This window comes from Glarea lozoyensis (assembly GCF_000409485.1).
Source record: "Glarea lozoyensis ATCC 20868 chromosome Unknown GLAREA18, whole genome shotgun sequence".
Lineage (NCBI taxonomy): Eukaryota > Fungi > Ascomycota > Leotiomycetes > Helotiales > Helotiaceae > Glarea > Glarea lozoyensis.
Genome location: NW_007360992.1, coordinates 343,994 through 370,128, shown reverse-complemented (window position 1 = coordinate 370,128; position 26,135 = coordinate 343,994). Strand labels below are relative to the sequence as shown.

The following is a 26,135-nucleotide window of genomic DNA, read 5'->3' as shown; positions in this document are numbered from 1 at the left end:
GGTCGAGGTATTCGATATTTCTGAGATTGCTATAGATGGTAGGTATTATGATGTCTCAGATATAGTGAGATAGTAGAGGGGGTAGAAAGAGGTGATTAATATGGGTAGAGTTGTGTGAGATGGTAATTCTGGTGACAAAATAGTATGTATGTTAATATAGCAAAGCTGCTAACATATGGCACAGATAACTAAGATGGGCCAGATGTTCGAGAGGGTCGAGATTGCCGAGGTGATTGATGATTGAGATATTGGATGTGGTGAAGATAGCTTGGTGTTCCAGATAGCTAGATGTCCCAGATAGCTAAGACGACGAAGACGACGAAGATGATCATTGATGATTAGAGGTGGCAGAGATGTCGAAAATAACGAAGATAGCCGAGATGTTTGAGATGACTGAGATGACTGAGATGACTGAGATGATGAAGATGGGTGTAGATGGTCGCGACGTTTGAGATAGATGATCTGAGTATAGATGACTGAGATGTTTAATTTCGCAGAGAGATGGTTGTATGGCAGAGGTAACTGAGACGAATTTGAGATGGAAAGAAAAGAAGAAGCCCAGGAGGGAAGGGGGACGGCCATTGTAAAATACTTGAACGTCCAAGCTAAGCCCTTAGTCTGGGATTGGAAAATTCTTTCTTCGCCAGACTTTTGTGGTGCAAACTCGCGATGTCATAATGAACTCCAAGAGACTATGGTCGACAACGGTGTCGCGGGAACTAACCATTTTCTTCGCAACCACACACACTTCGCGAATCAGAATTGAGTTTCCATTGTCTACGGTCTATGATGGTCTGGAAGTAAGTTGATGAAGCCACACTGCGAAAAGGTATGAATCCCAATTCTGGTATCGCTCTGTATCTGCAGGAAAGTTTCTTCTTGGGGGAGATCTCGATTCCTTTCACCCAAGGTGAGAAATTTTTTCGAGGGATTGTGAGAGATGCGACCATAGATCAGCACTTTCATTGTCTTCTCTTGTGCGTAATCCAGTCGTCCTGAAATGGCTGGACTCCTCGAAATTTTCCAGCGACGAAACGTAGGCTTGGCCTTGGGTTTTAAACTTGACGAAACGGCGACGAGAATCGCGCGAAGAGGGATCATCGAAACATGTATATCGGAATTCTGGCTCTCGGATCTCTATGGTTTGCTTGCAGCTGCGATACCTTCTTCGTGATGTTGGTGGAGACTGGTCTAATTGGCCAGGCTTAGGGATAGCGAGCTTCGACTTAGAGATTTCTGGGCCCGGGTCTAAAAAGCTTCACCCTCCTCCGGAAAGAAAACTTTGGAGACTTACAAGCACACTAATATTTAGGTTGTTCTTCGATCGTTCTTTCTCTTGCAGTAGGCAAAACGTTCGCAACATGCCAAGCAAATGGAGAATTGGCACGTGATTCACCCCCCTCTTCAACATGAAATTCAAGATACAACTTTGCAACCATAGGTAGCGGTGTACAAGTGCTGTCCGAACTTGGCACTAACTTAGTTTCGATTGCGAGAGTAGTCTGAGTGTGTTCATGATTAACTGCTCAAAATCTGAAAATGTTCGCAAACTTGCTCAAGTGCGCTTGTTACAGAATAGACTAAGCTCCGAGACCAAGTGTTTAAAAGCAAAGTTTCTACATTCTTATTCCAATTTAGAATATAACTCATTATCTCTATTGAGAATAGATGGCACTCACAGTTCTCAGTAAAGGCAATATGAAGGCTACATTCTCAAAAAAGAGCAGCCAGTCGTACTATAGCGAAATGGTCGCAGAGGCGCCAACTTCTAAAGAAGTGCAGCCATGTATCAATTCAAACACAAGTCCTATGGGGAAAAGGGTGTGCTCGATATCTCTCCTACCCCCAGAAATCCGCTGCAAAATATACAGTTACTACTTCATATCTCACTCCTCGATACCGATCAAAGACTCCGACATATCCAATCAAGATACCACTCAACATTTCTTCCTCACCCACACATCCCTCGCCCTCTCCTCGCCATACTTCTTCTACGACATCCCCATCTCAATCTTCCTCACCGCCTCAACCTTCACATTCACAAGCAGCCTTGCTCTCAAAGCACTACCTGCCCTCCTCCCCAAAGACCTCAACCACCCAATTCGCAAAATCAGAATCCAATACCAAGAGAAGAAAGATCAGGATTGGGTATTCTTGATCTATGAGTCTTTTGCGGAATTGGAGGAAGTGACCTTTGAGATTGGGAAGGAGGTGTGGAGTATTGAGTGGTGGGAATCTGTGAAAGATGCTGTGAGAGAGGGATGGTGCTGTGGGTGTGAGAAGGTGGGGAGGTTGAGAGGGGAGTGTGGGAGAGGCGTTGGGATAGGGAGAAGTCAGAGGTTGATTCTGGGGGTTGAGTGTCTGGATTGGAGGTTTCGTGAGACTCTGGTCAGAGGGGTATGATGAAGTGTATATAGACCAGAGTGTGAAGTATGACAAAGGAAAGGGGATGGTTTTAATTGGTTTATTGAGTTCGAGATCATCAAATCTTGTAGTCTACAGCTCTGTTACCCATCTATCATTATGCAAAACGCCATCATAACCATATATACACAGCATCTCTCGACGCTGATGCCATTCCATCAACATGCCTGTCCCATTCTTTCATCCCAGTAATCATTTGTTGTGTATGATAAAGTTTCGTAAACTATCCCAGTGGTCGCTTTGTACATAGATATAATCCATGCTACTTCTCAGCCCACTCTGTACCGTTTCGGGATACCATCTGAAAAGCCACATCACAGAGCCCCAACTCAGCGCCGCAAAGACAGGCCATGCATCGTGTGAGATTCGTTTCGATAGCTCGTGGCTCTTAATAATACCAGCCCCAGGCTGTACTGATAGTTTCGCAAGCGATAAGCAGACTCGCGCAAACACTGTCCCAGTTAACATTGGCTCTCGGTCAAAAGGAGGGTCCAACTTACCGAATATCACAATCTGCTTGCTCACACTCGAGACATGTCCTCTCTTCGATCTCCGTCCAAAGACAAGGTATCCTCCAAATAATCCTGCAAAAAAGGTGTCGTATGGTCCTTCTTTGCCCGGATTAGATCCCATATGCTTCAACATCAACATCGTCAACTTGTATACTGTAGCATATTTTGCTAAGTTTCGCGCATGCGTTTGCGTCGCTTTAAGTATGAGGCTTAATTTCTCTTGTACAGTGCCCGAGCGGAACAGAAATATCATACTATATCCTCAAGCGTTAGCAATGTAATAATATCTGCCGCAGACAAACTATCCAACTTACACCAGTGCATGTGGAAAACGAACTTTGGCGCCGTATACTGCGCCATTGCGAGCAGCTTTCACCACCGCAAGCAAATCGGCATATTTTGGATTTAATATGATACTCTCAAGCGCTTTCTACCAGAAGACGAATTAGCATATTTACCCAACGTATGTTGAGTTCATTGTCCATACCTTTGCTACTTCAACTGAAGACATCTTGCCCGAAACAAGCCTCGGCAATTTGATGCGACAGATTCAGACGTGCAACGGCACTGTTGGGAGAAGAGCAATTTCAAACGGTTAGTCCCATTTAACATTGAACCATGCTGTAGATATCGTGGAACTAAAGATCAAAAAGGTTGTGCATCAAGTTGTGAAGTTGGCAGCTTGTGAAATCCCGAGGAATGGAGATGTTGTTTTCGGCATTATGATACCCCAGATTTCCAGGATGTCTGATGTCTGATGCGCCCGCCGGACCAATTTGCATGTGGGATACGCAGCGAGGAAAATATTTATTCCGGGTGAGCCTTCTAAGAGTCCGTGCGCATGTTGCGCTTCCCTATCGATTGCGCCCCGCTAAAAAAGTTCTTGTGAGGAAATCGAGGGCCAATTTGCGGTTCGGTTTCATACAGTTCAACATAGCAGAACCAAATACTTCAATATGTTGCGCCAAATGTACGAAATCTCCCTGCAATTTCAAATCGATCAATTCTACCTAGGTACTAATAAAATCGTAGAAAACCTCGTAATGCCCGCAGCAAGCGCGCCCTCGATAAAAAAGCTCCCAAACCAACCGAAAACCCCAAAACAACACTTTTCCTACGCTTTACAACATGTTCTCAGGTAGTTCAAGACGCTTTAACTGACCTCCACCAACTTCGGATACCTCTGGCCAAGAAGTTTACCAAGAAAAATGCAATTCATCCTTTCGAAGACGCCGCCTCATTCGAATTCTTCTCCGAGAAGAATGATGCTTCAATCCTCGTCTTTGGGTCTTCCTCAAAAAAGCGCCCACATGCAATCACATTAGCGAGAACTTTTGGATACAAACTACTGGACATGTTGGAATTGTACCTAGATCCCGATAGTTTCAGGAAGTTAGCGCAATTTAAGAACAAGAAATGCGCTGTGGGGTTGAAACCTATGCTTCTGTTTGCGGGAACTCCATTTGAGAGTCCTGTTACGAATGAATATACTCTCGCGAAAAGTTTCTTCACGGATTTCTTTAAGGGAGAGCCAGCGGATAAGGTTGATGTTGAGGGATTACAGTATATTGTTTCTATTAGCGCCAGGGAAGAAGTCGACGGAGAGGAAACGAAACCCAGTATACATCTCAGAGTATACTTGATTCGAACGAAGCGGAGTGGGCAGAAGTTACCACGAGTTGAAGTAGAGGAGATGGGTCCAAGGATGGATTTCCGCGTTGGAAGGGTTAAAGAGGCGGATGAGAGTATGCTCAAGGAAGCACTCCGAAAAGCACGTACTAGCGCCGAACGGCCGAAGAAGAACATCTCTACCGATATTGTTGGTGACAAGATGGGTCGGATACATCTGGGCAAGCAGGATCTTAAGGAGCTGCAAACGAGGAAGATGAAGGGACTGAAGAGAAGTAGGGATGTGGAGGACTCAGAAGGTGATGAAGATGTCGAGGATGTTATTAGCGAAGACGAAGCGGAAGCGCCTCCCAAGAAGTCGAAGAAGAAGGAGTAGGCTTGTCTAATTGAATGATCATCTGTATGTGGAGTTTGGAGTTGGTCAGAGGCGCTTGGGAAGAACATCTTGTATGCGAAAGGTATTGCCTGGCAATGTTGCACACGAGAAAACCAAATTCTTTAGCAAACTCGCTTAGAAGGCTAGCAGCTCTATTGAGTGACACAAGTGTGAAAGTTGCTGCCCTGCTCCTGCAAATGATTTCATGTGTATCGAGTTGTGGTGCGCTTAGAAACTACGGAGGTGGAATTGATGAGTTCCTCATCATTGCGACTTTTTCAAGAATTTTATTAGCTGCGAGTAAAAACTTTTTGTACATGATATGGATTATCAGATAGCATCAGACACTCATTACAACGTCAGAGAACACCTTGAGGGCTCTATGAGACCGATTTTTGGCCATGTCGCCAAGAGATTCAATCATCATATCAAGCTGAAGCTGACTATTAAAGCGGCAGTAATTAAGTATCTTAGGTACAACGTATGAGATGTGTATAAGCCAGCTAATCCTCATGTGACGTCTACTATGTTGTCCTCACATCTTTCCTACACGTCCGGTATAGCAACTAGCCAACCATTAGTCGGACCAGAAGTTGAATCTTCTCACAGTGAGCTTAAAGGTCACAAAAGTGTATGTCTCCAAATTTAGGCCCAGTAGAAGAGGAATATTGCCATAGCACAGGGTATAATTCCATTAATCTGAAATCCTAAAACGCCCACCCTCCATGTAGACTTTTCCCACCCCCAGATACCCTCCGAATCGCTCCAATAACTGCATTCAAGCCTTCTTTCCCCGTTTCTTCGCGCTCTTCGCCGGCGTACCAGACGTAACGGCATCCTCAATCGAGCTCTCCGCCAAAAGACTAGCCCACTTATCATCCATACTCCTATTATCCTCCACCTCATCGACCTTCTCCTTCTTCGCCGCCACAACCACATTCTTCGGGTCCGCCTGTCCAATAAGCTCCACATTGGTCGCCAACATCTGCTGGAACGGTCTCGTCACAAAGTGGCCCGCGGCATCAAACCATCCACTGAACGCCTTATCAACCTTCTTAGTCGTCGACTTGCCATCCTTGGTAGTCGTGATCACGGTAACGCGATACACAGCTTTGAATTTGTCTGTTTTAGTCTGGACTTGGATTTTGGTGCCGCTGGTCTTGTGCGTGCCGACGTAGACGGTGTTTTTCTCGACGCCCCAGATCCAGAATGTTAACGCAGTGTTGAGGATCGTGTAGACGGCTACGGCGATGGTGGTGTAGAATTTCGTGGAGTCGAAGCCGTAGGTGTAGTCCCAATAGAAGGTTGCTGCGCAGAGAGCGAAGGCTGAGTAGCCTAGACCGAGACGGACGTCGGTGAGGGTGTGGGATTGAACGAAACCCAGGGAATTTAGGTAGACGGGGAGGGCATCGTCGGTTGTATTCTTGAGGTCTGGAATATTGTTAGTTAAGGCCTTGTACATGGGGATTCATACGCAGAACATTTGCGCAAGAGGATTAATTTGACAGTCCTAAAACTTACCAGCTAACGAGTAAACGCTTATCTTTTCCTGTGAGACTGCCATGTTTGCAATTTATCTTTTGTGGATGTTGGAAAGACAATTGCGCTGGAGGGAGAACTGAAGTAGTCGCGTAGGATTTGGGTGAACGTGTCTTGAACGAGCTCTCGGGAGGAGCCGAGCAAGCGAGAAACCTCATCTCAACATCGAAGCTCGCCCGTGCCATCACGACCTTGAGCATTCAGCTACCCCCCGATCAGCAAAGATGGCGCAAGTTCCTGTTCAGACGATCCACAGGGATCCTCAGCTATTGTACGTCTCGTGTGGAAAGTATGTGTTGTGTTGGAAAACTAATCAAGCCATAGTTACTGGATTCTAATCCCCATCACAGTAGTAATGGTAAGCCACCCTCTCTCCTCGTCTCAAACTCAACCTAACATTTACAGATCCTCACAGGAGTCCTCCGTCATTACGCAACAGTTCTCATGGCCACAACGTCCAAGAAACAAGACCTCCCCGCCATCCGCGAACAACGAGCCCTCCTCCGGGGCATCAACCTCCGTATGAACGCGAACGTCATATCTGCGCCTTCTTTCCAAGCACGCAAAGACTACATGGTGTCTAACTACGAAGCTGGAACTTTCTTGAAGGAGCCAGAAAAGAAGGGGCAGGCTGCTCCTAATCCGATGACGGATCCGGCGGCTATGGAGGGCATGATGGGGATGATGAAGGGGAATATGGCGATGATGGTACCCCAAACGTTGATCATGGGGTGGATTAATGCGTTTTTCAGTGGATTCGTAATTAGTGAGTATATCAGCGTAATTTGGGTGCGAGTTTACTGATTGGTGGTAGTTCGATTACCGTTTCCTTTGACTATTAAGTTCAAGAGTATGTTGCAGGCAGGAGTGGGAACCAAAGACATGGATCCTCAATGGATGTCTTCCATTTCGTGGTATGTGCTGTGTATCTTCGGATTGCAGTCAGTGTTCAATTATCTTCTCGGAAGCGATAATGGTAAGTTCTCCGTCCTGCGACTAAGAACCATTGTTGATGTAGTCTAGCTGCAAGCCAGATGGCACAACAGATGGGTCAAATGGGCCCAGGTGCCGGAGCTTCAATGTTTGGACCTGGTGTCGATCCGTTCAAGCAGTTTCAAGCTGAGTCCGAGAATTTAGCAGTCTTGGCTCATCAGTATACTTTGGAAGGTGTTGAGGACAGACTTTTGCAGACTGTGAAGGTGTAGGTATACAGCTAGCTATATAAAATACAATAGATAAGTGTACAGTACATCAAGCAATAAACTCGAAAGCTAGAAATTGTGCTACTGACCCAGCTCCAAGGCAAATATCGGGATAATGAAAGCTCGTGGCATCTAATGAGCACATAGAGAGCCTGGTTTTCTCGTCATCAAAATTTCAAGGTCATATAATTTATAGATCAGAGAGTACGGCTCCACGTATCTTTGCAAGCAAAAATTCCACCTGCTCTTTAGTAATCACAACTCCACCAGCCCTCAACCGCCAGCCACCTCTCAGACTCCAAAATATGCCTCTCTATTTCCCAAGAGTCTAAGTCCCACTAAACCTGATAGGAATGCCCATACATCTTCGAATGACTACATAGTTCTTCACCAGCCGCAACCCAACAACGACGACTCAGAGCTCCATTCAAGTAAGATTAAACCAAGCAATCTTACAAGCCGCAGCTTTCGATCTAACCTCTCTCGAAGGATCATTCAACGCAACATCAACCTCGGCAATCAACAAGAATTTCCTAGCAATCAGCTTTCCCTTATCAACATGTGCGACTAGCGCTCTTAACACCTCCAACGCCATGACTCTGCACTTTGGCGAATTGTCTTTTGGATATCGGGTCCGTAAAGTCATGCGGTTTATGATGCTATCGAGATGGGACACGATTGTCTTTGGTGCCAGAGGCACAAGGGTATGGATGGTCTGGATGAAAGTTGCTTTTGCCCATTCGTCTGAGACAATGTTTGTTCCTTCTAAAAATGCGGGGAATACGAGGTCGATGTTTTCGACGAGTGTGGAAGCATCGATGTATGCTACTATTCCAGCGAGTGCGACGAGACAATTGGCTTTGGTTTCTGGAGAGGACTCACTCCTCCACATCTCAATAAGTCTTTTGCCAGCCATGTCGAATAGACGGCCTTTACGGAGAGGACGGATTGTGCAGAAGTGTTGCTTATTCAATATTGGTGATGGTGCTAGAAGTAGTCGAAAGCTTTGAGCTACTTTTTGACCGTAGTTTGGCAGCGTAACGCCCGATAGCATGCGCTCGACGAGTTGCGTAGCAGATTCTGCTGAGTAGGCGGCTAAGCTTGCTGCGGAGAAATACGCGAGAGTTCGGTAGATGTTTTCTACTTCTTCGGATATGTAGTTTATCTTCCCACTAGCCTGTCCATCGACTAGATCAAGCATGATCTGTAGGACAGAGATATCACCTGTAGACGGATGTTGGCTAGCGGCTCCAAACTTGTTAACTAGTAATTGTAACAGTGATAGCATGGACACCTTTGCAAGCCTAGATTGGCTAAATTTTTCGTTGCGGCTGATTGAGCCTTTAATCATGGCCGCGGCGACGTCACCAACATGAATCCCAAGAGGCAATTGCTTTTCAGGAGTCAGTAATCAAGATTTTGTGTTGTTTGAAGGACTTACAGATTTATCTTTTGGATTGACCCCGGCCAATAACGCTGTGGTCAGGGAGGCAGCGCGAACCCTATCAAGTGGCCATTTATCAAAATCAAACTGCGAAGCAAAAGAGTCTTTAACAATGGCCAAGTCCTCCTGATTTCGAAACAGCGTTTGTAAAGCTGACGGTGTACCCTCTGGTTGTGATCTATCAAAAGATTGAAGGATGTTCTCGGTCTTCTTGTAGGTCATTTCCGAGCTAGTCTGATCCAGCTCATAAAATTCAGAAGTCATTGATGTGGTGATCATCTGTCCAAGCATATCAACGGTGAAATCATCGAATGGCTGAGAATCGTCGAAACTGTTTTGAAGGCCGATATAAGATCCACTCCCACTGGCTGGCTGTGATACACCAATTATGCGGTCTAGAAAAGGAAATACGATATGTGCATAAGGTCCACGTCTTTCGTCTAGAGGATTCGAAATCCGAGCATCGCAAGGGCTTGTAGGGAGAGAGGAATCAAACAGACCTAAAGCACGACGTGCAGCTGCAATCAGGATGTTGAGATAGGTCAATTGACCTTTTCGCGCCCGAGTCTGGTCAAACTTTTTGATCAGCGCGCTCTGAAGCTCATCGTGGTTTTTCAAAGAAGTGCAGCCTATGAGTCCGAGATTTTCTAAGTACCTCATGGCAAGCTCACTTTCTGGCTTAGGTACATCTGATTGGTCTTCTCCGATGATTTCTTCTGGTAACCGTTTGATAAATTGAGGTAGGGTAGTTTCTTGAAATCCTAATGGGTCAAAGGTTGCAATTTCGCGAATTGCAGACAAGGTCGTCGATTGTAGGTCTGCTGAGGTTGAATCGTCCAGTGTACTCTGATTGAGTATCTGTAAGATAGACCTCTTTTCTTCCTCGAAGAGATTTGGTACGCGGATGAGTAGCACTAGCCCCTGGACCACTGCAGTGGCTAGAGCAGAATCCGTATCAGCATCGCTCTTTACTTCTGATATAGCTCCGAGGTACAAGTCGCTCAGTGGTTCTCGGAACCGTATCATGTCTTGCACCAGGTTATGTTCGTCCTGAGCTCGTGATTGAGGGGTTTGGTGGAACTCAGGGCTCCCCTCTTGATAAGAGTTTTCATAGGTTCGCGCTTCTTCGGCAAGGTCAACTCGTGCTTGTAGAATCGCATTGAATACACTGAAAAGCGACTTCTTTGATACTTTTGCATGATCATCCTGCGCCATGCTGATAATTCCAGGGAGTGTTTGCTTCATAACAAGACGGAGCGCCAGAGATGACGAGGAGCCAATTGCTAGTAGCATACGAGCACTTCCAGCAACATACCGCTGCATGTCTGATAGACGATCAAATATTTCTTTCACGACGCCGTCGATGAAACTCGAGAACTTTGTGCTTTCATCCCAAGACCAGTCCGATCTGCTCAGCGTTGAGAATAGACCATTGAGGATATGTAATGCGTCGGCAATGAACTCATCATTTTCGCCGTTCCATATCTCGAATTTGATAGTGTCCCAAATCTTTGACGACCACTCAAGCAGTGTCTTGATAGAATAAGTGCTCACACAAGCATCAAGTGTCAGTAAGATTTCTTTCTAATGGCCACGTCAGAAATCGTTCGACTATGCATTCGTCCGTAACAACATACCTTCTTATTAGCTCCCTGATCAGCATCAATGTTGCCGAGAAGAGTCTCGAATGCAGCTTTGCCGAAAAAGTCGTTGGCCGTAAAACATTGTCTTAACAGATCTTTCAGCTCTTCTGGTTTAGGCTGATCGTCTTTCTGGCTGGCACCAAGTGTTATAGGGAAGTATCGAATGAAGCAATCCCAGAGTTGTGTATATCCATCGGGCGTCAGGCTCCAGGCTTTGCCTATTTTGGAGTACAATGCAAATAAATCCTTCAAACATATAGCAGACTTCTCCAATTCGCTAAGCTCCACGAGACCACCAACGAAGGAGTCTCCACCCATATCACGAAGGAGTGGTCGCTCATAGTTTTCAACAAGAACCCAGATTATCTTGTAAAATTTCAGCCGAGTAGAAGGGGTAAGATCGATAAAGGTGTTTATTTTGCCTGCAGCGAGGGAGAATATCGATTTTGCAACCACTACTGAGTCGCTGGGTACGAACTTTTTCCATTTTGTCAATATCAAAAGACAATCTGCAATCTGATCGAGTCCGTAGCGGAAATTTGAGACTTCGGACTCATTTTTGAGACGTAAACACAGGTAGGTAACGAGAAGTTGAACTGTTGGTATTAGCATTGCATATATGATTACCACTGTGAGCTCCTACCATCTTGTCTTGTTCGTGGCTCCGCCTTCATGTGGTCTAGTATGAGTGGCAGCAGTGCCATCCCTGAATAGTGTTAGACGATAAACAGAACCGACAGGAAGCCTTTCTCACCTCGACCCACAACGACGAGGTCTTCTTGTTCCGTTCCCACATACGGCTCAAGGTCTTTAATGAGTGTAGGGAAGTCGATGGACCCAGCATCACACGCTAAAGGAGACTTAGTGTCAATTTTCTACGCCATCATAGATGTCTTACACTCTGCTACTTTGGTAACAATGTCCTGTTCTGCTGAATTCCGGTCATCTTTGAGTGAGGGAGCGACCATCCATTCTTGGACTCCAGTATTTGACATGATAGTCCTGTAGGGCACGTGGATTAGCATTCTTATTTTCCACATTTTTGTAGGGCAATTGCAAATCTATGGACTTTGTCGCTCGTATAGATATTTCTGGATCGGTTTTCTCTAGGTACAGCGAAATAAAGGGGCTTTCTTGAATAGCGAGGGACGACGGCTAGTTCTGATTTTCGAAAATAGGGTCCGTCCCTTGTATATAGAGTTTCCAACGAGCCTGTGTCGTCGAGGAAATGGAATCCCTCAAAATGGATACTCGATATCTTGGAGCAATATACCCACAGAGTAAATGCTTTTGAGATAAAAGGAAAATATGCGATTGACCAACAAAAGGAAGCAACGGGTGATAATCCGAGGATCAGACATAGTGCAACGAGTAAGAACCATTAAAACTGAGAACAAAAAGAGTAGAACGAAGTAGAACTATCTAAGATTTGTCCTTTCATCGCACGTTCAAAGTGTCTTCCTCTAACAAAATAGCAACTCACAATACTCATGAAAAAGAGGCGAACCCCCACCACCACAAGTCGGAACCTTCGCAGAAAATGAGCGTGGACGAAAAAAGTATCAAACTATAGAAGTCAGTGCTTGAGCCACGATGAATAGTTTGATGAGAGTTTTTACTCACGGGATATATTCTGAGTCGTTGCCTGGTTAGTATTACACATATGGTGGTTTCTGAGAAGCAATTGATTACCGGAGATGGAAGAGAATCAGAGCTAGGATCGAAGAAATTCTGCCAGTTTAAAAGTGGAGGCAATACCCAAAGAAGAACTTTGCGCTTCGACCATCGGAAATACACCGCCTTTGGTGGGGTTGATATTGGGAGAGAAGCAATGAGGGATGACATCTCGAGACTGATATTCAAGCTTCGTCCTATTTTAGTGATTGTAGACATATCTTTAGGCCTTGGTCAAAATCTCTACATGTTTATTCTACTTTGAATTATTGTTTTCATCCATCAGCACGCAATACGAAACCTTTTGCCCCACATGCGGGGTCCTTTCTTAACGAAGCTTATCGGCATCCTTATCGGCGGGATGTTATAATTTTTTTCTCCAGACTGACTTGCTCTCTTTGGGTGTGACATACACCACCGAGCCTTCGAAATCCTGTTACAAGGCATCTCGTAAAACTCTTGATCATGGCGGCTCCAACTCCGGCGAATCATTGCAAAGTCGTGCTCGCTGGCTCGATAGCAAAAGCTCTGCTGGCAGAGGTTGCAGAGGGGTTGTCGAAACTCAATGAGAAACCAAAATTGGTTGGACTACTTGCCAACGGGGATCCTGCTGGTCAGATGTACGCAGATTGGTCGGCGAAAACGTGTCGAGAAAAGTGAGTAAATATATTTCTTCTATTTTACTCTGCTTTTTGAACAGGTGACTTCGCGCAACAACTACACGTTTGCAAACGCCAAGCAACAAAGGACGCGGAAGCTATCAGGATCACCAGAAATTCCTAAGTTGGTATGATTAAATCGGTAAGCATGGACGGACATTGAACCGTTTCTAAATATAAATCACAATGGCGTTTCTAGATCTTTATTTACGTTAAGTGTGCGGTTTTGAGCAGCTCCTAATATGCACCGGATCCTGGGCTACACTTTCGACTGAATACATCACGCTTTGGGCCCGAAATTTATTACTTTCCCACTAATCTAGACTTGCGTTCAAGCGTCCTTCTCATTTCACAAACTCAAGCAATAGCTAATAAAGATAACAGTGGCTTCGATTTCGACCTAAAAGTCATTACCAAAGAAGAAATAGAAGAAGCAATCCTAGCCGCCAACGCCGACCCAACCATCAACGGCATAATAGTCTACTACCCCATCTACTCCTCAGGCCAAGACTCCTACATTAAAGAACTCGTCGACCTCACCAAAGACGTCGAAGGCCTAACCCACAAATACGTCTTCAACATGTACCAAAACACGCGCTTCCTCGACCCGCCAACCAACAACCAAAAGTCTATCCTCCCCTGCACCCCTCTCGCCTGCGTCAAAGTCCTAGAGTACCTACAAATCTACAACTCTATCCTCCCCTACGGCAACCGTCTCTTCGGTAAAACCATTACCGTTATAAACCGTAGCGAAGTAGTCGGTCGACCACTCGCTGCCCTCCTCGCTAACGACGGCGCAAAAGTCTATTCCGTCGACCTAGACGGCATTCAAATCTTCACTCGCGGCGCCGGGATCAAGAAGAAACATCACGAAGTCGAAGAACTACCAAAGACATTCTCGCTTGCCGATTGTCTACCATTAAGCGACGTAGTTATCTCCGGCGTTCCAGGTCCAAAGTACAAAGTCGATTCTTCGCTTCTCCGAGACGGGTGCGTGTGCATTAATTTCAGCAGCGAGAAGAACTTTGATGGCCCGGCTATTAAGGAGAAGGCTAGTATCTATGTGCCGGCCATTGGGAAGGTGACTATTGCGGTGTTGTTGAGGAATTTGTTGAGGTTGGTGCAGAATCAGAAGGCTGTTGCTGCGAGTGCGGTGGGTGGTTCTGTGGAGGGATAGGAGTGTAGTTGATGGATAAAAATAAATCGTTAAACGATTTTTGGAGGCAACTAAAATTAGATCGTGATGGGTTGTTGGGATGCGCATAACTGGTAGACAAAAGGAATAGAGAATATACCCACTTCATAGACTTTTTCCATACTCTACTTTGATCTACCATTCATATTTCCCTTTTCGCTAGAGGAGTCGCATCCGCCCGCTCTATTGAAAAAATCGAAGTTCCAGGGCTCTTATTTGTCAACTCGTATAATGTTGTTGGTTCTTAGGCATCCATTAAGACTATGACGAAACCAAAGGAAGTGTGCTAGCCTATAACGGGATAGCAGGTAGTAAGAAGAAGGTGAGACTTGCCAGTCGCATTTTGGGAGCAGAATTTCGATTTCGCTAGTGGGTATGAAGAAGATGTTGCTGAATCCGAACAATTAAAAATAATGCTTCAGTTGGCTCTTTTAAAAGAAATTGTATGGAACATCTCGTCTGTACGGGTTTAGATCAACGACTCTACCCCTAGCCGCTCAATAATACTATTCATATGAGCAAATGACATCCTTCACTCAATTGAGCTTCCAAGAACGAACTCCTGTTTCAGTCCCTGATATCAAACACCACCAACTGCCTCCAGCCAAGAGTATAAATCCAATTCCTAACCACCACTATTGCGCCCGCCCCGTATCCTCAACTCCTTCGACTATCCTTATCACCAAAGGTAAAAGTCCCACCATCAACACTATTCCCATACCGATCAACCTTCGGCTTATTCCCCAATGCTTCTTGTTCGCGGTCGTATTTTGCGCTTGGATGTTCACCCACTGAGGAAAGTAAAGACTTTGTTTTCTGGAAGAGCTTTTGGGATTTTGAAGTTGATTCGTTTTGGGATGTGAGGATGTCTGATGTAGATTTCTCTTTATTGGAGGATAGAAGCGGCTTTGAGGAGGAGTTTGAAGCAACGGAGAAGATTGAGGGGGTAGAGTCTTTTTTGGGTGGTGGAGACATGGTGATTTTAGCACTCGATAGAGTATGAAGGAGAGAAATGGAGACTGGAGTGGTGTATGTGGAATTGTGAGTTGCTTACAAAAAAGCAATTGCTTGGCTAAATGTATAGATATATATACTCCTGAGGATAACTTCCACATTCCAGGCTGCAGGTAAGGACTTAGGATGGAAGAGGACTTTACACTTGTAAAGATCCATCGGCCAATCACGGAGAATAACGACTACCGGATTTAAACACAGATCACTCATTCTCACTCATGGCTTGCGTAATTGGAAGTGACACTTGCGAACAAGCATTGTTTGATGCCGCTTCTGTTCGTGGCTGCCTTCGCCGCATGGAAGCTCATAACCTTGAAATACGTTATGCATGTATCTCTTCTCGCCCGATGACTCAAGCGCCGCAGTGAGCGGGGATGTTTACGAGCTTCCAACAAAGACGCCAACGCGCACTTGCGAATTGCCTTGTCTTTGGAAGACTGCGAGAGAAAATCGGCGCGTTGCTCTGCAACAATAGGTCGAGCAGATGAGATACTTCTGATATGCAACTAAGAGACATGATATTCCGCGACATTCAAGTTCTTAGTGGAGCGCTAATTGGCATTGATAATTTGTTTGGGTAGAAGTCGAATTGAGGCTTCTCATTAGTCGAAACAATCTTTTGTTCTCACCGACTTGAGGTGTCTAATCGTCGAATCAAGTGGCCTTGTCAGGACGTCAAACGTGCAAAATTGGGATATTGAGGCGGAGGCCAGGATCTTGAGTTTTCTCGCTAGAACCTCGAACCTCTGCAAGGACACTGTTGTTGCAGATATGGCGGAAAACTTCTGCGGTTATCATGGTCGTACTCAGAATCGTTCATTGATCATTGATTATTTTTGAGTAGTATGCACAAGCTACGGTGGATGCAACCATGTGTAGCCTGCGACAGGAGAATCGTCTCGGGGTTCTGGAAGTCCCCTACAAGATAGAGTATTTGAAATTTTGATCGCTGGCCTCCCTAATAGTATAGCACGGCCACTGGGTCAGAAGTAAGGTCCGGTCAAGGTAGAAGGATGAAGTACGCACGCGTACGCATTGCGGACAAGCGATATCCTCAAGTTATTGAGCGGGACTGCAGATCAGGAAACAATCAGGCCTCTGACTCGATAAGAAAAGCGAACTGCAACAAATGAAGCGAACGACCGAAAGCGGAAGGTGCAACAATCAATGTGACAAAAACTAACAGGAGGGGAGAAGAGTCCTTGACTGGCCTGACTTGTCACTCAGGCTGTCCTTCTAGCCAGTCCTAGCGACTCATAGGAGCAAACTATGGAGTTGATGGTTAGGAAGATGAAAGGCCGGTAGTACAGGACTCTTTTTCTGCATTGGAAGACTATTCCTGCGTTCTAATTTCCATTCGCTTGAAGCTGTCAATCGAGCTGATATAGCTGTAACCATTCGCGTGCCATTGGAGAACGTTGAACATTTCGGTGATTTGCAAACGAAAGATGTCTTTCCCCTTCTCTGTTCGTCAACAACAGTTGAGCTCGGTTAATGAGAAGGCGGCGTCGCTTCCAGGCCAAAATAGGCATGCTGCTCTATCGAAATGTCCCAAACGATCCAAGTAAATATCACATGATCTAATCTAATCTTTCCTTTTAAGGTTACCAGTACTTATCTTGACGACGGGAGTCGACGCCTTTATCATTTGGTACTTGTTGCTTAATTTTCGCTGAAAGATCTCAACTGAACACGATCCCACAATTCAAACACGATGGTTTTCTCATCCCTAACAGGAGAAGGATTGACATGCCTTCCTAATTCGTTTATCCGCATTTCAAGATATTTCAGGGAATCAGGTTGAATTGCAGACTGATAGCATGACTCGGCGCCATCGATATTAATTTACCCACTCTATAGGAGACGTTGCTGGTCTATAAGAGTGGGTGAAAGGGTATACAAGATGGAGTCTGTATATCCCGAGCCTTGCTTTGCTGCTTGGCTGTTAAACCATAGCTACCGTCTGATCAAGCTTCGCCAAGAAACTGCAACGCAGAGATGCAGGTACTAAAGAGTTTGAAACGCGTTTTAGTGCTGGCCACGGTATTTAGCGAAGTAGTTTACGCTTCAGCATTGGAAGTGATTCAAGCTCAAGTCCCGCCGAGGAAATCCTTCGACGGTGCAAGTTGCAAGCAAACAATTGTAAAACATGTTTTTGCAAATAGTTACGGGGCTCCATATGTTGGTGAGTTATTCTCCAAAAGCAAGAAATAATGATGCTAATTTATTGGAGGCTTCTACAACCCACCGATAAATTGCTCCTTCACAACAACGATATTTAATCTCTCAGTGACTTCGAGTGGTCGCCAATATGACCGTCTCGCCCTTCTCTTCCTTGGAGATGTTGAGGTCTGGCGAACCTCAACAGCTATGCCTGGTGGCTACGAAATCTTTTACTCATACCAGAAGGATATGACAGTATTTGATACGCTTCTCCGGAAAGAGCAGAAGCTTATATTCGATCTAAGTAACGTTTTCTCGGAGCTGTATACTGGAGCTTTTAACGTGACTCTCGAAGCTCTTTACTACAACGACATGTATAAGTCAGCACTCAGTCCTCCGAGTAGTATATTCCCCATCTCTACGAAAGCCTCTTCACAAAATACATCATCTGTAATGTCTCTCCCGGACGGCAATGGCACGGTCTCGATCAAACTGCCTCGAAACATCAAGACCGCAACTGTGTCGATACTCGCCTCAGGAAATGGCCAAGAAGAGTTTTGGTTCACAAATGTTCCATCTGAATATTTGTACACATTTCCAGAGAATCCTGGATGGTTGTTTGGTTACAGTCCTTTTCGAGAGGTACAACTCTTGATAGACGGAAAGCTCGCGGGTGTTTCCTGGCCATTTCCTCTTTTGTTCACAGGCGGTGTCGATCCCGGGCTTTGGCGACCTATTGCTGGTATTGATTCATATGACTTGCAGCCCTTTGACATAGATATTTCTCCCGTAAGTTTTTCTGCCTCTTCTGCCATATGAGGAGGCTCTGACCTGATTTTAGTGGCTACCACTTCTATGCGACGGTCAAGCACACAACTTTCAAATCAAGGTCGTAGGCTTCGATTCCTCTATAAATGGAAGCATCGGCACTGTTGGTTCGAATTGGTGGGTGACTGGAGCTGTATATGTGTGGCTTGATGAGCATAGCAATGTGACGACTGGCTCGGTATGAAATTCTGATTGGGTGATGGTCAATTCCATTGCTGACTCTAGCAGAAAATACTAAGTAAGATCGGCCATACCTCTTTTAATTACAGACCTTTTGTGTCGACAGTGGAAGCAAATAATGCAACTAAAAACAGCTCTTTCTATTTCTCGCTGGCAGCCCATCGTCAGCTTACCATATCTTCGACGATTCGTACTTCATCTGGTCTTCGGAATGCCACATGGTCACAGAACCTGTCTTTCAGCAACATCCAGAATATGACCGATCTAGCCTTCAACCAATCTCTGGCCATGGTCACCACTGGCACAAATTATGATTCGATATCTGGCATTCAGACGACATACAAGTACCCGCTCAATCTCTACAGCTCTTACATAATTGCAGAAACTAAGGCTACTTTGTCTTCAGTACTCGCTCTTGTTGACAGAAGTCTGATTACAACAGGTGTCAACATTTTATTGTACCTTACGGGTACAAGAACTGGACCAGAAAGTCTGCGTACAAGACAAAGCGCCATAAGTCAATACTCGTGGAACGCCACAATTGTTGAGGGTATGCTCACGGACACAAGTTCACTTGAACAATGGTTCTCATACGCAGGACACTCGGGCTTAAAAGCGGGTGGGGTTGAGCAGTTCGGAAGATACCTGAAGGAGTCCGACGATTTCACCACCGAAGACAATGAATGTTGGTCCGTGATAGAGGTTCCCGGAACAATTCCGCTACCTCCTGTGGACGGCATGCCTCACGTTTAGATGATGGGAGAAGATTCGTAGGCTTCACTAGCTCGCGGAGGACAAAGCAAGTGTCAGTCACCTGCCCACTAATCTTTAGATTAAATAACGACTTCGAACAGAGCTTAAAAGGTATTATTTACTTAAAACAATTGACAGAATATACTACATTGTTCTAAATCAATCCACTAAATATACGATATTTCGTCAACTTAATCGAAGAAATATTGTGTTTCGACAGCCACTTATTTTGTCCACCGCGAGAGCAAAACTCCAGGAAAGGCCCGTGGGCAAATATGCATATTTGAAAGATGGCGGATAGACCATGGGATTCACAAACCACTGTCCAACGCGCTCGGGGAATGTGATCTGAATCTTGATCTCCTGATATATTTGCAGGGGCTAGGTTCACCATCGTGGCGTCAAACTAGGTGTGCTTGAGATTTTGCCCGAATTTGTCATACCAAAATGCTATTTTCATTCTATTCCAGGTGAATATGATTCCATCATGGGCGAATCACTATAGTGAGTATTTATTCATGATCTTTTCTATTGTCTGCTTTCTATATAAACCGGCACTCTTTCGTTCTTCTTTCTTCTTTCCCCCAATCCAAACTTTATACGACCACGAGGCAGATCTCATCCCTCGCCTTCAACAGTAGCATCCTACCTTGTTATCACTGGCGATCTAAACCATCACTACAGTACTGTATACATCTTACTTCATATCATGAAGTTCCTTCAGCGGGCCGTCGCCTGCATCTGCTTAGCCTCGCAGGTCGTTCTTGGCCAAGGATACTTTCTGGAGCGGATCAAGCATCAGGGTCTCGCTCCTTTCAATCCTGGTGGAGCAGGATACAATGTGTTCATAAACGTCAAGAGATTCGGTGCTAAAGGTATGTCATTTACACTTGCAATGATTCGGAGTCCGATCACTAACCTTTCTTCTTTAGGTGATGGCGTTACCGATGATACTGTAGCTATTAATGCGGCTATTCGACAAGGTGCACGCTGTGTTGCAGGTCCTGCTAACAATGGTGGATGTGCCTCTAGCACCACCAGTCCTGCGATTGTCTATTTCCCTGCTGGTACCTATGTAAGTCTATCGTCGTCGAAGATCCTCTAGCTCGCGAAAATTCGATACTAATCTCACATGTTCGACGTTAGATCATATCCTCCCCAATCATCCCATACTACATGACAAATCTTCACGGAGACCCAAGTAACCTCGCTGTTATTAAGGCTTCACCTAATTTTAAGGGAGCTGCTCTTGTTGATGCCGATCCTTATGACTCGGAGGTTCAAGACTATGGCTCGACCAACGTCTTCTACCGACAAGTTCGAAACCTTATTATCGACACCACTAGCATTCCAGCAAACCAGGGTGCTACTGGGTTGCACTGGCCGACCGCTCAAGCCACTAGTTTACAAAATGTTGTATTCAAAATGGCTGAAGGTGCTGCCAGCCAGCATACCGGCGTGTTTATCGAGAACGGTATGTTGTATAATCTTAAACCTTCAGCAAAAAAGCTAATCTTGTGTAGGATCTGGTGGCTTCATGACTGACCTCGTCTTCTATGGCGGTAAAACCGGTATGACTGTCGGTTCTCAGCAATTCACTACCCGAAATTTGACATTCTTCAAGTGAGTAGTACCATACCTTCTCTCACCAATACTTTATTCTGACAAAAGCTAGTTCACAAACTGCGATCTTTCAAATCTGGGACTGGAGTTGGACATACATGGGTAAGTGAGAAAGAATAATACTATCCCCTCAGCTGCGGTGGAAATATCACCTCCGTGCACGGCTAAACGAACCAATGAAATGAGGATTTTCATTGTAGGCTCGCAGAGGACAAAATAAGTCGCACTCACCTACCCGCAAATCTGAGACTAAATACAAGTCTACTCCGAATGGACCTTAGAAATTTATATTTACTTACAATAGTTAACGAAATAGTTATAATGTTCTAAGTTAATCCACTAAATTACGATATTCCGTCAACTTATTCGAAGAACTATTCTAGTTCGACTGCCACTTATTTTGTCCTCTGTGAGGTAGGTGAAATGTCTGGTCCGTTTAATTTGGCGGTCACGTGGTGATATTTCCATTGCAGCTGAGGGGATAAACTATAATAAATACTAACAAAAAAAAGGCCTCTCCATCAACAATTGTGGAATAGGTCTAGATTTATCGACCGGAGGATCTCAAAACCAAGCAGTAGGATCTGTTGTCGTCATAGACAGCCATATTTCGAATACTCCCATCGCATTTAAGCACGCTCGTACCGCCGATTCATCCCCCAAAACCGGAGGAAGTCTGGTTCTTGAGAATGTTCTTCTCACCAACGTCGCAGTTGCCGTCCAACAGCCTACTGCTCAACTTGATGGAAACCAACTGATCACCAGTTTTGTATCTGGTCATGCTTATGATAGCAAGGGACCTGCTATCTTGCCAAATCCTACACGTCCTTATAATCGACCAGGCTCGCTTCTTCATGGCGCTGGAAATTATTACACACGATCCAAACCTCAGTATGATACAGTGCCAACCCTCCAATTCGTTAGTGTCCGTGATGCTGGCGCCAAAGGTGATGCAGTTACCGATGACTCTGCTGTTCTTCAATCGGTCATCGATTCAGCCACAGCAGCCGGAAAGATTGTGTTCTTTGATAATGGTATGTACAAAGTCACAAAGACCATCAAGATCCCAGCTGGGGCAAAGATCGTCGGAGAAGCATATCCTGTCATCTTGGCTTCAGGTGCCTTCTTCCAAAATATGCAGGCCCCAGTTCCTGTCGTTCAAGTCGGTGCAGCTGGGGAGAGCGGACATGTCGAATGGTCTGATATGGTTATCTCATCACAAGGCCCATGTGCTGGCGCGATTCTTATTCAATGGAATCTCTCATCTCCTCCTAATGCTCCATCTGGCATGTGGGATGTTCACACTCGTATTGGGGGGTTTGCGGGGAGCCAGCTTTCGATCACAGACTGTCCTGTTGATGCTCCTCAACCACAGCAGAAATGCATTGCTGCATTTCAAAGCATGGAAATCACGCCCTCGGCCAGTGGCCTCTATATGGAAAATGTCTGGTTGTGGTCTGCGGATCATGATATCGAGGAGGTTAAGAACCGCCAGATCACGGTTTACTCTGGACGTGGCCTCTCAATTTCGAGTACTGTTGGAAACATCTGGCTGTAAGTTGTCCTATCATCACAATTTTCACTTCATCTGACATATCACAGGATCGGAACATCTGTGGAACATCACGTGTTCTACCAATACCAACTCACCAACACCCAAAACATCTTCATGGGATTCATCCAAACCGAATCTCCATACTACCAACCCGTTTCCTTCGCACCTACTCCATTCACCACCATCGCCGAGCAAAACGATCCAGACTTCGGCGTCTACTGCAAAGACAAAGATGTCACTTGCAATGAGGCATGGGGTGCTCGTATCGTGAACTCGAAGAACATCATGATCTACGGAGCTGGATTCTACCAATTCTTCAACAACTACCGTACTAGTAAGTTCCCAACCTCGTCTCAATCAAAGCGTCATACTAAGAATCCCTCAGAATGCACTGAACACTCCGGCAACGGCGTCTACTCCGCAAACTGCCAGACGCAGATCTTCGGAATCGACACTGGCGGTCCCACACCTACCAGCGGTAGCAGCGTCTACGTCTACGCTCTCAACACCGTCGGTGTGGTTAGCATGATCGAGTTCCAGGGTAACAGCATCGCCAAACAAGAAGACAATACTAATGGCTATGCTGAGACGATTATCATGTTCAGCACATAATGTTTTCGTGGAATACTGCGATCAGGATCTTCTGGATAAGGAATACCGAAAATTAGAGATATTAGACTCAATGGGTATTATAGTCTTGGGATATTTGAAGGCGTGAGTGGAGTAGAAGGCTCTGAGCTTGGTCTTGAGCTGATTCGTTGGGGATGCTGAATGCTAAGTGAATGTATTCATTTTTTCAAACGGGATTGTGGCGCGGTGCGCGATTGGGGGAGTTGTATGCGATTACTTTTAGGAAAGGTATATCTGAACGCGAGAATTATATTCCACTCCACTCTATATTTATACTTCTATTGTTTGGTCCTCGTGAGGCGTGCACAATCATAGATCTACACTTATTGATGTTAGTTGCTAGCTTGGTAGCAAACCGCTTAGTATATCTAACATTCATAACAGAATCTACACGTAACTCTTCCAACCTCGTAATGGACAAGATAAATGGTAAAACCACCTTACTATACTGCTAGCTTAAACTTGAACTTTATCTTAAATAGAATTAAAGAAGATTATATTTACTCAAAATAGTTGACGAAAAATCTTAATTGCCTTAACTACTCTAAGTAAATCGTGCTTCGGCTACTACTTATGTTGTCTACCGAGAGACATTTATCCCCTACCTACTAAAGCCAGACTATAGATACCGACGAAGTGGTACCATTACCACCGCAGACAATACATTTCAGCCAGTACAAGTTATGCAGCTGGCTCGGGATATCCTCCTGATACCAGCAATTCCACGGACTACAAACTTGATGACAACACAGTCAGTCACCTATCCACTAATCTTAGACTAAATGTGTCGACTTCGAGTAAAGCTTAAGAAATATCATTTACTCGAAACAATTGACGGAATATGTGATATTGTTCCAGGTTAATCCACTAAATATGTGATAATGTTTCAGGTTAATCCACTAAATAACGATATTGCGTCAACGTAATGGAAGAAATGTTATGTTTCGACTACCACTTATTTTGTCCCCCGCGAGGTTGGCATCTAAGCAGCAAACCGCTCGGCATATCCAACACTCATAACAAAATCCACGCATAACTCTTGCCAACCCACAATATCATAAAATCTCACAATCTATACGTAAATTCATAATCCAGGAATCATCCCTTCCACCCCATTGAGGCTTACCGGCTCCACAAAAAATCAACCAACAAGCGAATCACAGGCCTGCATCCGGGTCTCCGCCCTCCATCCGCCAACGTCTGGCCGCAACGTCACGAAACATCGCCAGCGTCTACACAACCCGAAATGTAGAGTACATAAAACAAGGCCATTTTCGTGAGCGCTTGCTGAAGACAACGTCGGCGGTAAGGTATCACGTTCATTTATTTTGTTTATCGAGATTCGGAAGAGATCTGGTGTTGAGAAGCAGAATCATCGACTTCTGCTAAGGAATCCATGAAGTTGGTATCCATCTCACAATGAGCGTCAAAATCTCACTGCGCAACCTCGTCATCCTAAATCCGGCTCCATCATCCCGCTCGAAAATCCATGAAAATAGCCTTCCGCCCCTGCAAGAATCAAAGCTTATCTCACGACCAACGGCCGGATGTTGGGATGTGGCTGAGACGGGAAGGGGACGCGGTTATTATGTACGCAGTACATCCAGATGTATATAATACAAGATCGCCTTGCGAGAAGGAATTTCTGGAAGGTTTTGTTCTCGGAAATGCTGATCTTCTAGCGATTCGTTCTATGAATTTCCGTGGGTTCTATGAACATGTACACTCGTTAAGTTTTTGGAATGTATTTTTTTGAGGCGTGGATATGGATCGTTTTGTGGTTGGGAATTGTGGGCGCGCAAGGTATGTTGTCTAATTAATAAGTGTGGGAGAAACTTTGGAAGTCTAACTTGAAGTAGGGAATGTTAAAAGCGTCTCGAAAGAACTGCCGGAATTCTCGCTTTTCTCGCAGAATGGAAGTGTGACGACGACGAGTGTACGGGGTCAGGTACGGATGAGTACTACGTCTTCGAGTACTACATCTCCGGAACCTTCGAAGGCGGCGGAGATTCAGATTGCGCAGCCTGGTGGACTTGTCGATTCTACTCGAAGTGAGACAGGGCAGCGACAGAATGTGACGAGTACGTCGAGTTCGAGGACCACGCAACGGGTTCCTGGGGCTTCTGATGGACCGGTTCGACAAACTCAAGAAATTCAGCCTGTTCCTCCTACAAATACACCGGCGATAAGCTCGAGTTCATCAACTTCCACTTCTTTGGTACCTGTCATTATACCACCTACACCCTCACCAGTTTCTATTCCGACCAATACACCGCCATTATCAAGAACAATCCGAACCTCACTCGTACCATCCAAAAGCACATCAACAACCTCATCTATCCCCTTTTTCACCCTCCCCTCCATAACAATCCAAACCTTTACCAACTCAGACACAACCATCCTACGCACCTCTACCGCAGTAAAACCAACATTAACAACCCATTTCTTCACCAATCCATCAACAACTCTCTTCCAGATCGAGACTGTACCATCAAAACCGTCGGCATCAACACAAAGCACGTCGAGCTCTATAACCAGCCGTCCTCCGATACAAGGAAACGTCACGCTTCCACCTCCACCTCCTCGCCCTGCGACAACGGCATCTCTTCCACCCTCCCCAATTCTGAATACCACAACCACCACCCCATCACCAACTCTCCTCCCAACAACATCCACCACCTCACCAATCCTCGTACCCTCACCCTCCCTAAACCTCACCCTCATAACAACAATAACATTCGTCCTCCCCACGCAATCCAGCACCCTCTCTATCGTCCCCACAACCGGTCCGCCCCTCTCATCCACCACCACCAACGATTTCCAATCCACATTCGTGTTAAGTGGCATCACGTTGATCCCAGCTGCCACGGGTGTGCCTGGAGGAAATAGCAGTGCTACACCGAATTTAGCGGGGCGGACAGTAGATGGAGGGATGAAGAATGGAATGAAATTCTGGGTAGGCTGTGTCGTTGGGATATGGATCATGATGATGTAAATTGTAAAAATCGCAATTTTCTGGGAAAGGAGTAAATGGATTAAGCGCTAGGCATTTACAAAAGATACCCCTCTGAATAACTGGGCATGACATGGCG

At 45.3% G+C, this 26,135-nt stretch overlaps 10 protein-coding genes across 10 annotated transcripts; 5 read left to right on the top strand and 5 right to left on the bottom strand.

The window, feature by feature from the left end:
- Nucleotides 1-2,616: 2,616 nt before the first annotated feature.
- On the bottom strand, nt 2,617-3,447 carry GLAREA_12354 (uncharacterized protein; the record flags this gene model as incomplete). The annotated part of the gene is made up of 4 exons (XM_008083136.1): nt 2,617-2,876; nt 2,925-3,190; nt 3,251-3,366; nt 3,424-3,447. 4 exons carry the CDS (start codon nt 3,445-3,447, stop codon nt 2,617-2,619), a joined length of 666 nt encoding a protein of 221 aa, XP_008081327.1.
- Nucleotides 3,448-3,892: 445 nt separating this feature from the next.
- Nucleotides 3,893-4,941, top strand: GLAREA_12353 (uncharacterized protein; the record flags this gene model as incomplete). Its single annotated transcript, XM_008083135.1, has 2 exons — nt 3,893-3,906; nt 3,969-4,941. The coding sequence occupies 2 exons, from the start codon at nt 3,893-3,895 to the stop codon at nt 4,939-4,941; spliced, it is 987 nt and encodes a 328-aa protein (XP_008081326.1).
- Nucleotides 4,942-5,719: 778 nt separating this feature from the next.
- GLAREA_12352 (uncharacterized protein) lies at nt 5,720-6,505 on the bottom strand (the record flags this gene model as incomplete). Its single annotated transcript, XM_008083134.1, has 2 exons — nt 5,720-6,372; nt 6,463-6,505. 2 exons carry the CDS (start codon nt 6,503-6,505, stop codon nt 5,720-5,722), a joined length of 696 nt encoding a protein of 231 aa, XP_008081325.1.
- Nucleotides 6,506-6,704: 199 nt separating this feature from the next.
- Nucleotides 6,705-7,685, top strand: GLAREA_12351 (uncharacterized protein; the record flags this gene model as incomplete). Its single annotated transcript, XM_008083133.1, has 5 exons — nt 6,705-6,751; nt 6,805-6,838; nt 6,886-7,246; nt 7,295-7,456; nt 7,504-7,685. 5 exons carry the CDS (start codon nt 6,705-6,707, stop codon nt 7,683-7,685), a joined length of 786 nt encoding a protein of 261 aa, XP_008081324.1.
- Nucleotides 7,686-8,109: 424 nt separating this feature from the next.
- Nucleotides 8,110-11,764, bottom strand: GLAREA_12350 (ARM repeat-containing protein; the record flags this gene model as incomplete). The annotated part of the gene is made up of 6 exons (XM_008083132.1): nt 8,110-9,075; nt 9,124-10,710; nt 10,764-11,365; nt 11,413-11,475; nt 11,524-11,619; nt 11,668-11,764. The coding sequence occupies 6 exons, from the start codon at nt 11,762-11,764 to the stop codon at nt 8,110-8,112; spliced, it is 3,411 nt and encodes a 1,136-aa protein (XP_008081323.1).
- Nucleotides 11,765-12,908: 1,144 nt separating this feature from the next.
- Nucleotides 12,909-14,279, top strand: GLAREA_12349 (Aminoacid dehydrogenase-like, N-terminal; the record flags this gene model as incomplete). The annotated part of the gene is made up of 2 exons (XM_008083131.1): nt 12,909-13,099; nt 13,487-14,279. The coding sequence occupies 2 exons, from the start codon at nt 12,909-12,911 to the stop codon at nt 14,277-14,279; spliced, it is 984 nt and encodes a 327-aa protein (XP_008081322.1).
- Nucleotides 14,280-14,954: 675 nt separating this feature from the next.
- Nucleotides 14,955-15,272, bottom strand: GLAREA_12348 (uncharacterized protein; the record flags this gene model as incomplete). Its single annotated transcript, XM_008083130.1, has 1 exon — nt 14,955-15,272. One exon carries the CDS (start codon nt 15,270-15,272, stop codon nt 14,955-14,957), a length of 318 nt encoding a protein of 105 aa, XP_008081321.1.
- Nucleotides 15,273-17,309: 2,037 nt separating this feature from the next.
- On the top strand, nt 17,310-19,235 carry GLAREA_12347 (uncharacterized protein; the record flags this gene model as incomplete). Its single annotated transcript, XM_008083129.1, has 4 exons — nt 17,310-17,496; nt 17,545-18,263; nt 18,316-18,480; nt 18,531-19,235. 4 exons carry the CDS (start codon nt 17,310-17,312, stop codon nt 19,233-19,235), a joined length of 1,776 nt encoding a protein of 591 aa, XP_008081320.1.
- Nucleotides 19,236-19,944: 709 nt separating this feature from the next.
- On the top strand, nt 19,945-23,025 carry GLAREA_12346 (Pectin lyase-like protein; the record flags this gene model as incomplete). Its single annotated transcript, XM_008083128.1, has 8 exons — nt 19,945-20,110; nt 20,168-20,310; nt 20,382-20,709; nt 20,759-20,858; nt 20,911-20,960; nt 21,371-22,412; nt 22,461-22,747; nt 22,799-23,025. The coding sequence occupies 8 exons, from the start codon at nt 19,945-19,947 to the stop codon at nt 23,023-23,025; spliced, it is 2,343 nt and encodes a 780-aa protein (XP_008081319.1).
- Nucleotides 23,026-25,197: 2,172 nt separating this feature from the next.
- On the bottom strand, nt 25,198-26,028 carry GLAREA_12345 (uncharacterized protein; the record flags this gene model as incomplete). Its single annotated transcript, XM_008083127.1, has 1 exon — nt 25,198-26,028. The coding sequence occupies one exon, from the start codon at nt 26,026-26,028 to the stop codon at nt 25,198-25,200; it is 831 nt and encodes a 276-aa protein (XP_008081318.1).
- Nucleotides 26,029-26,135: the final 107 nt, after the last annotated feature.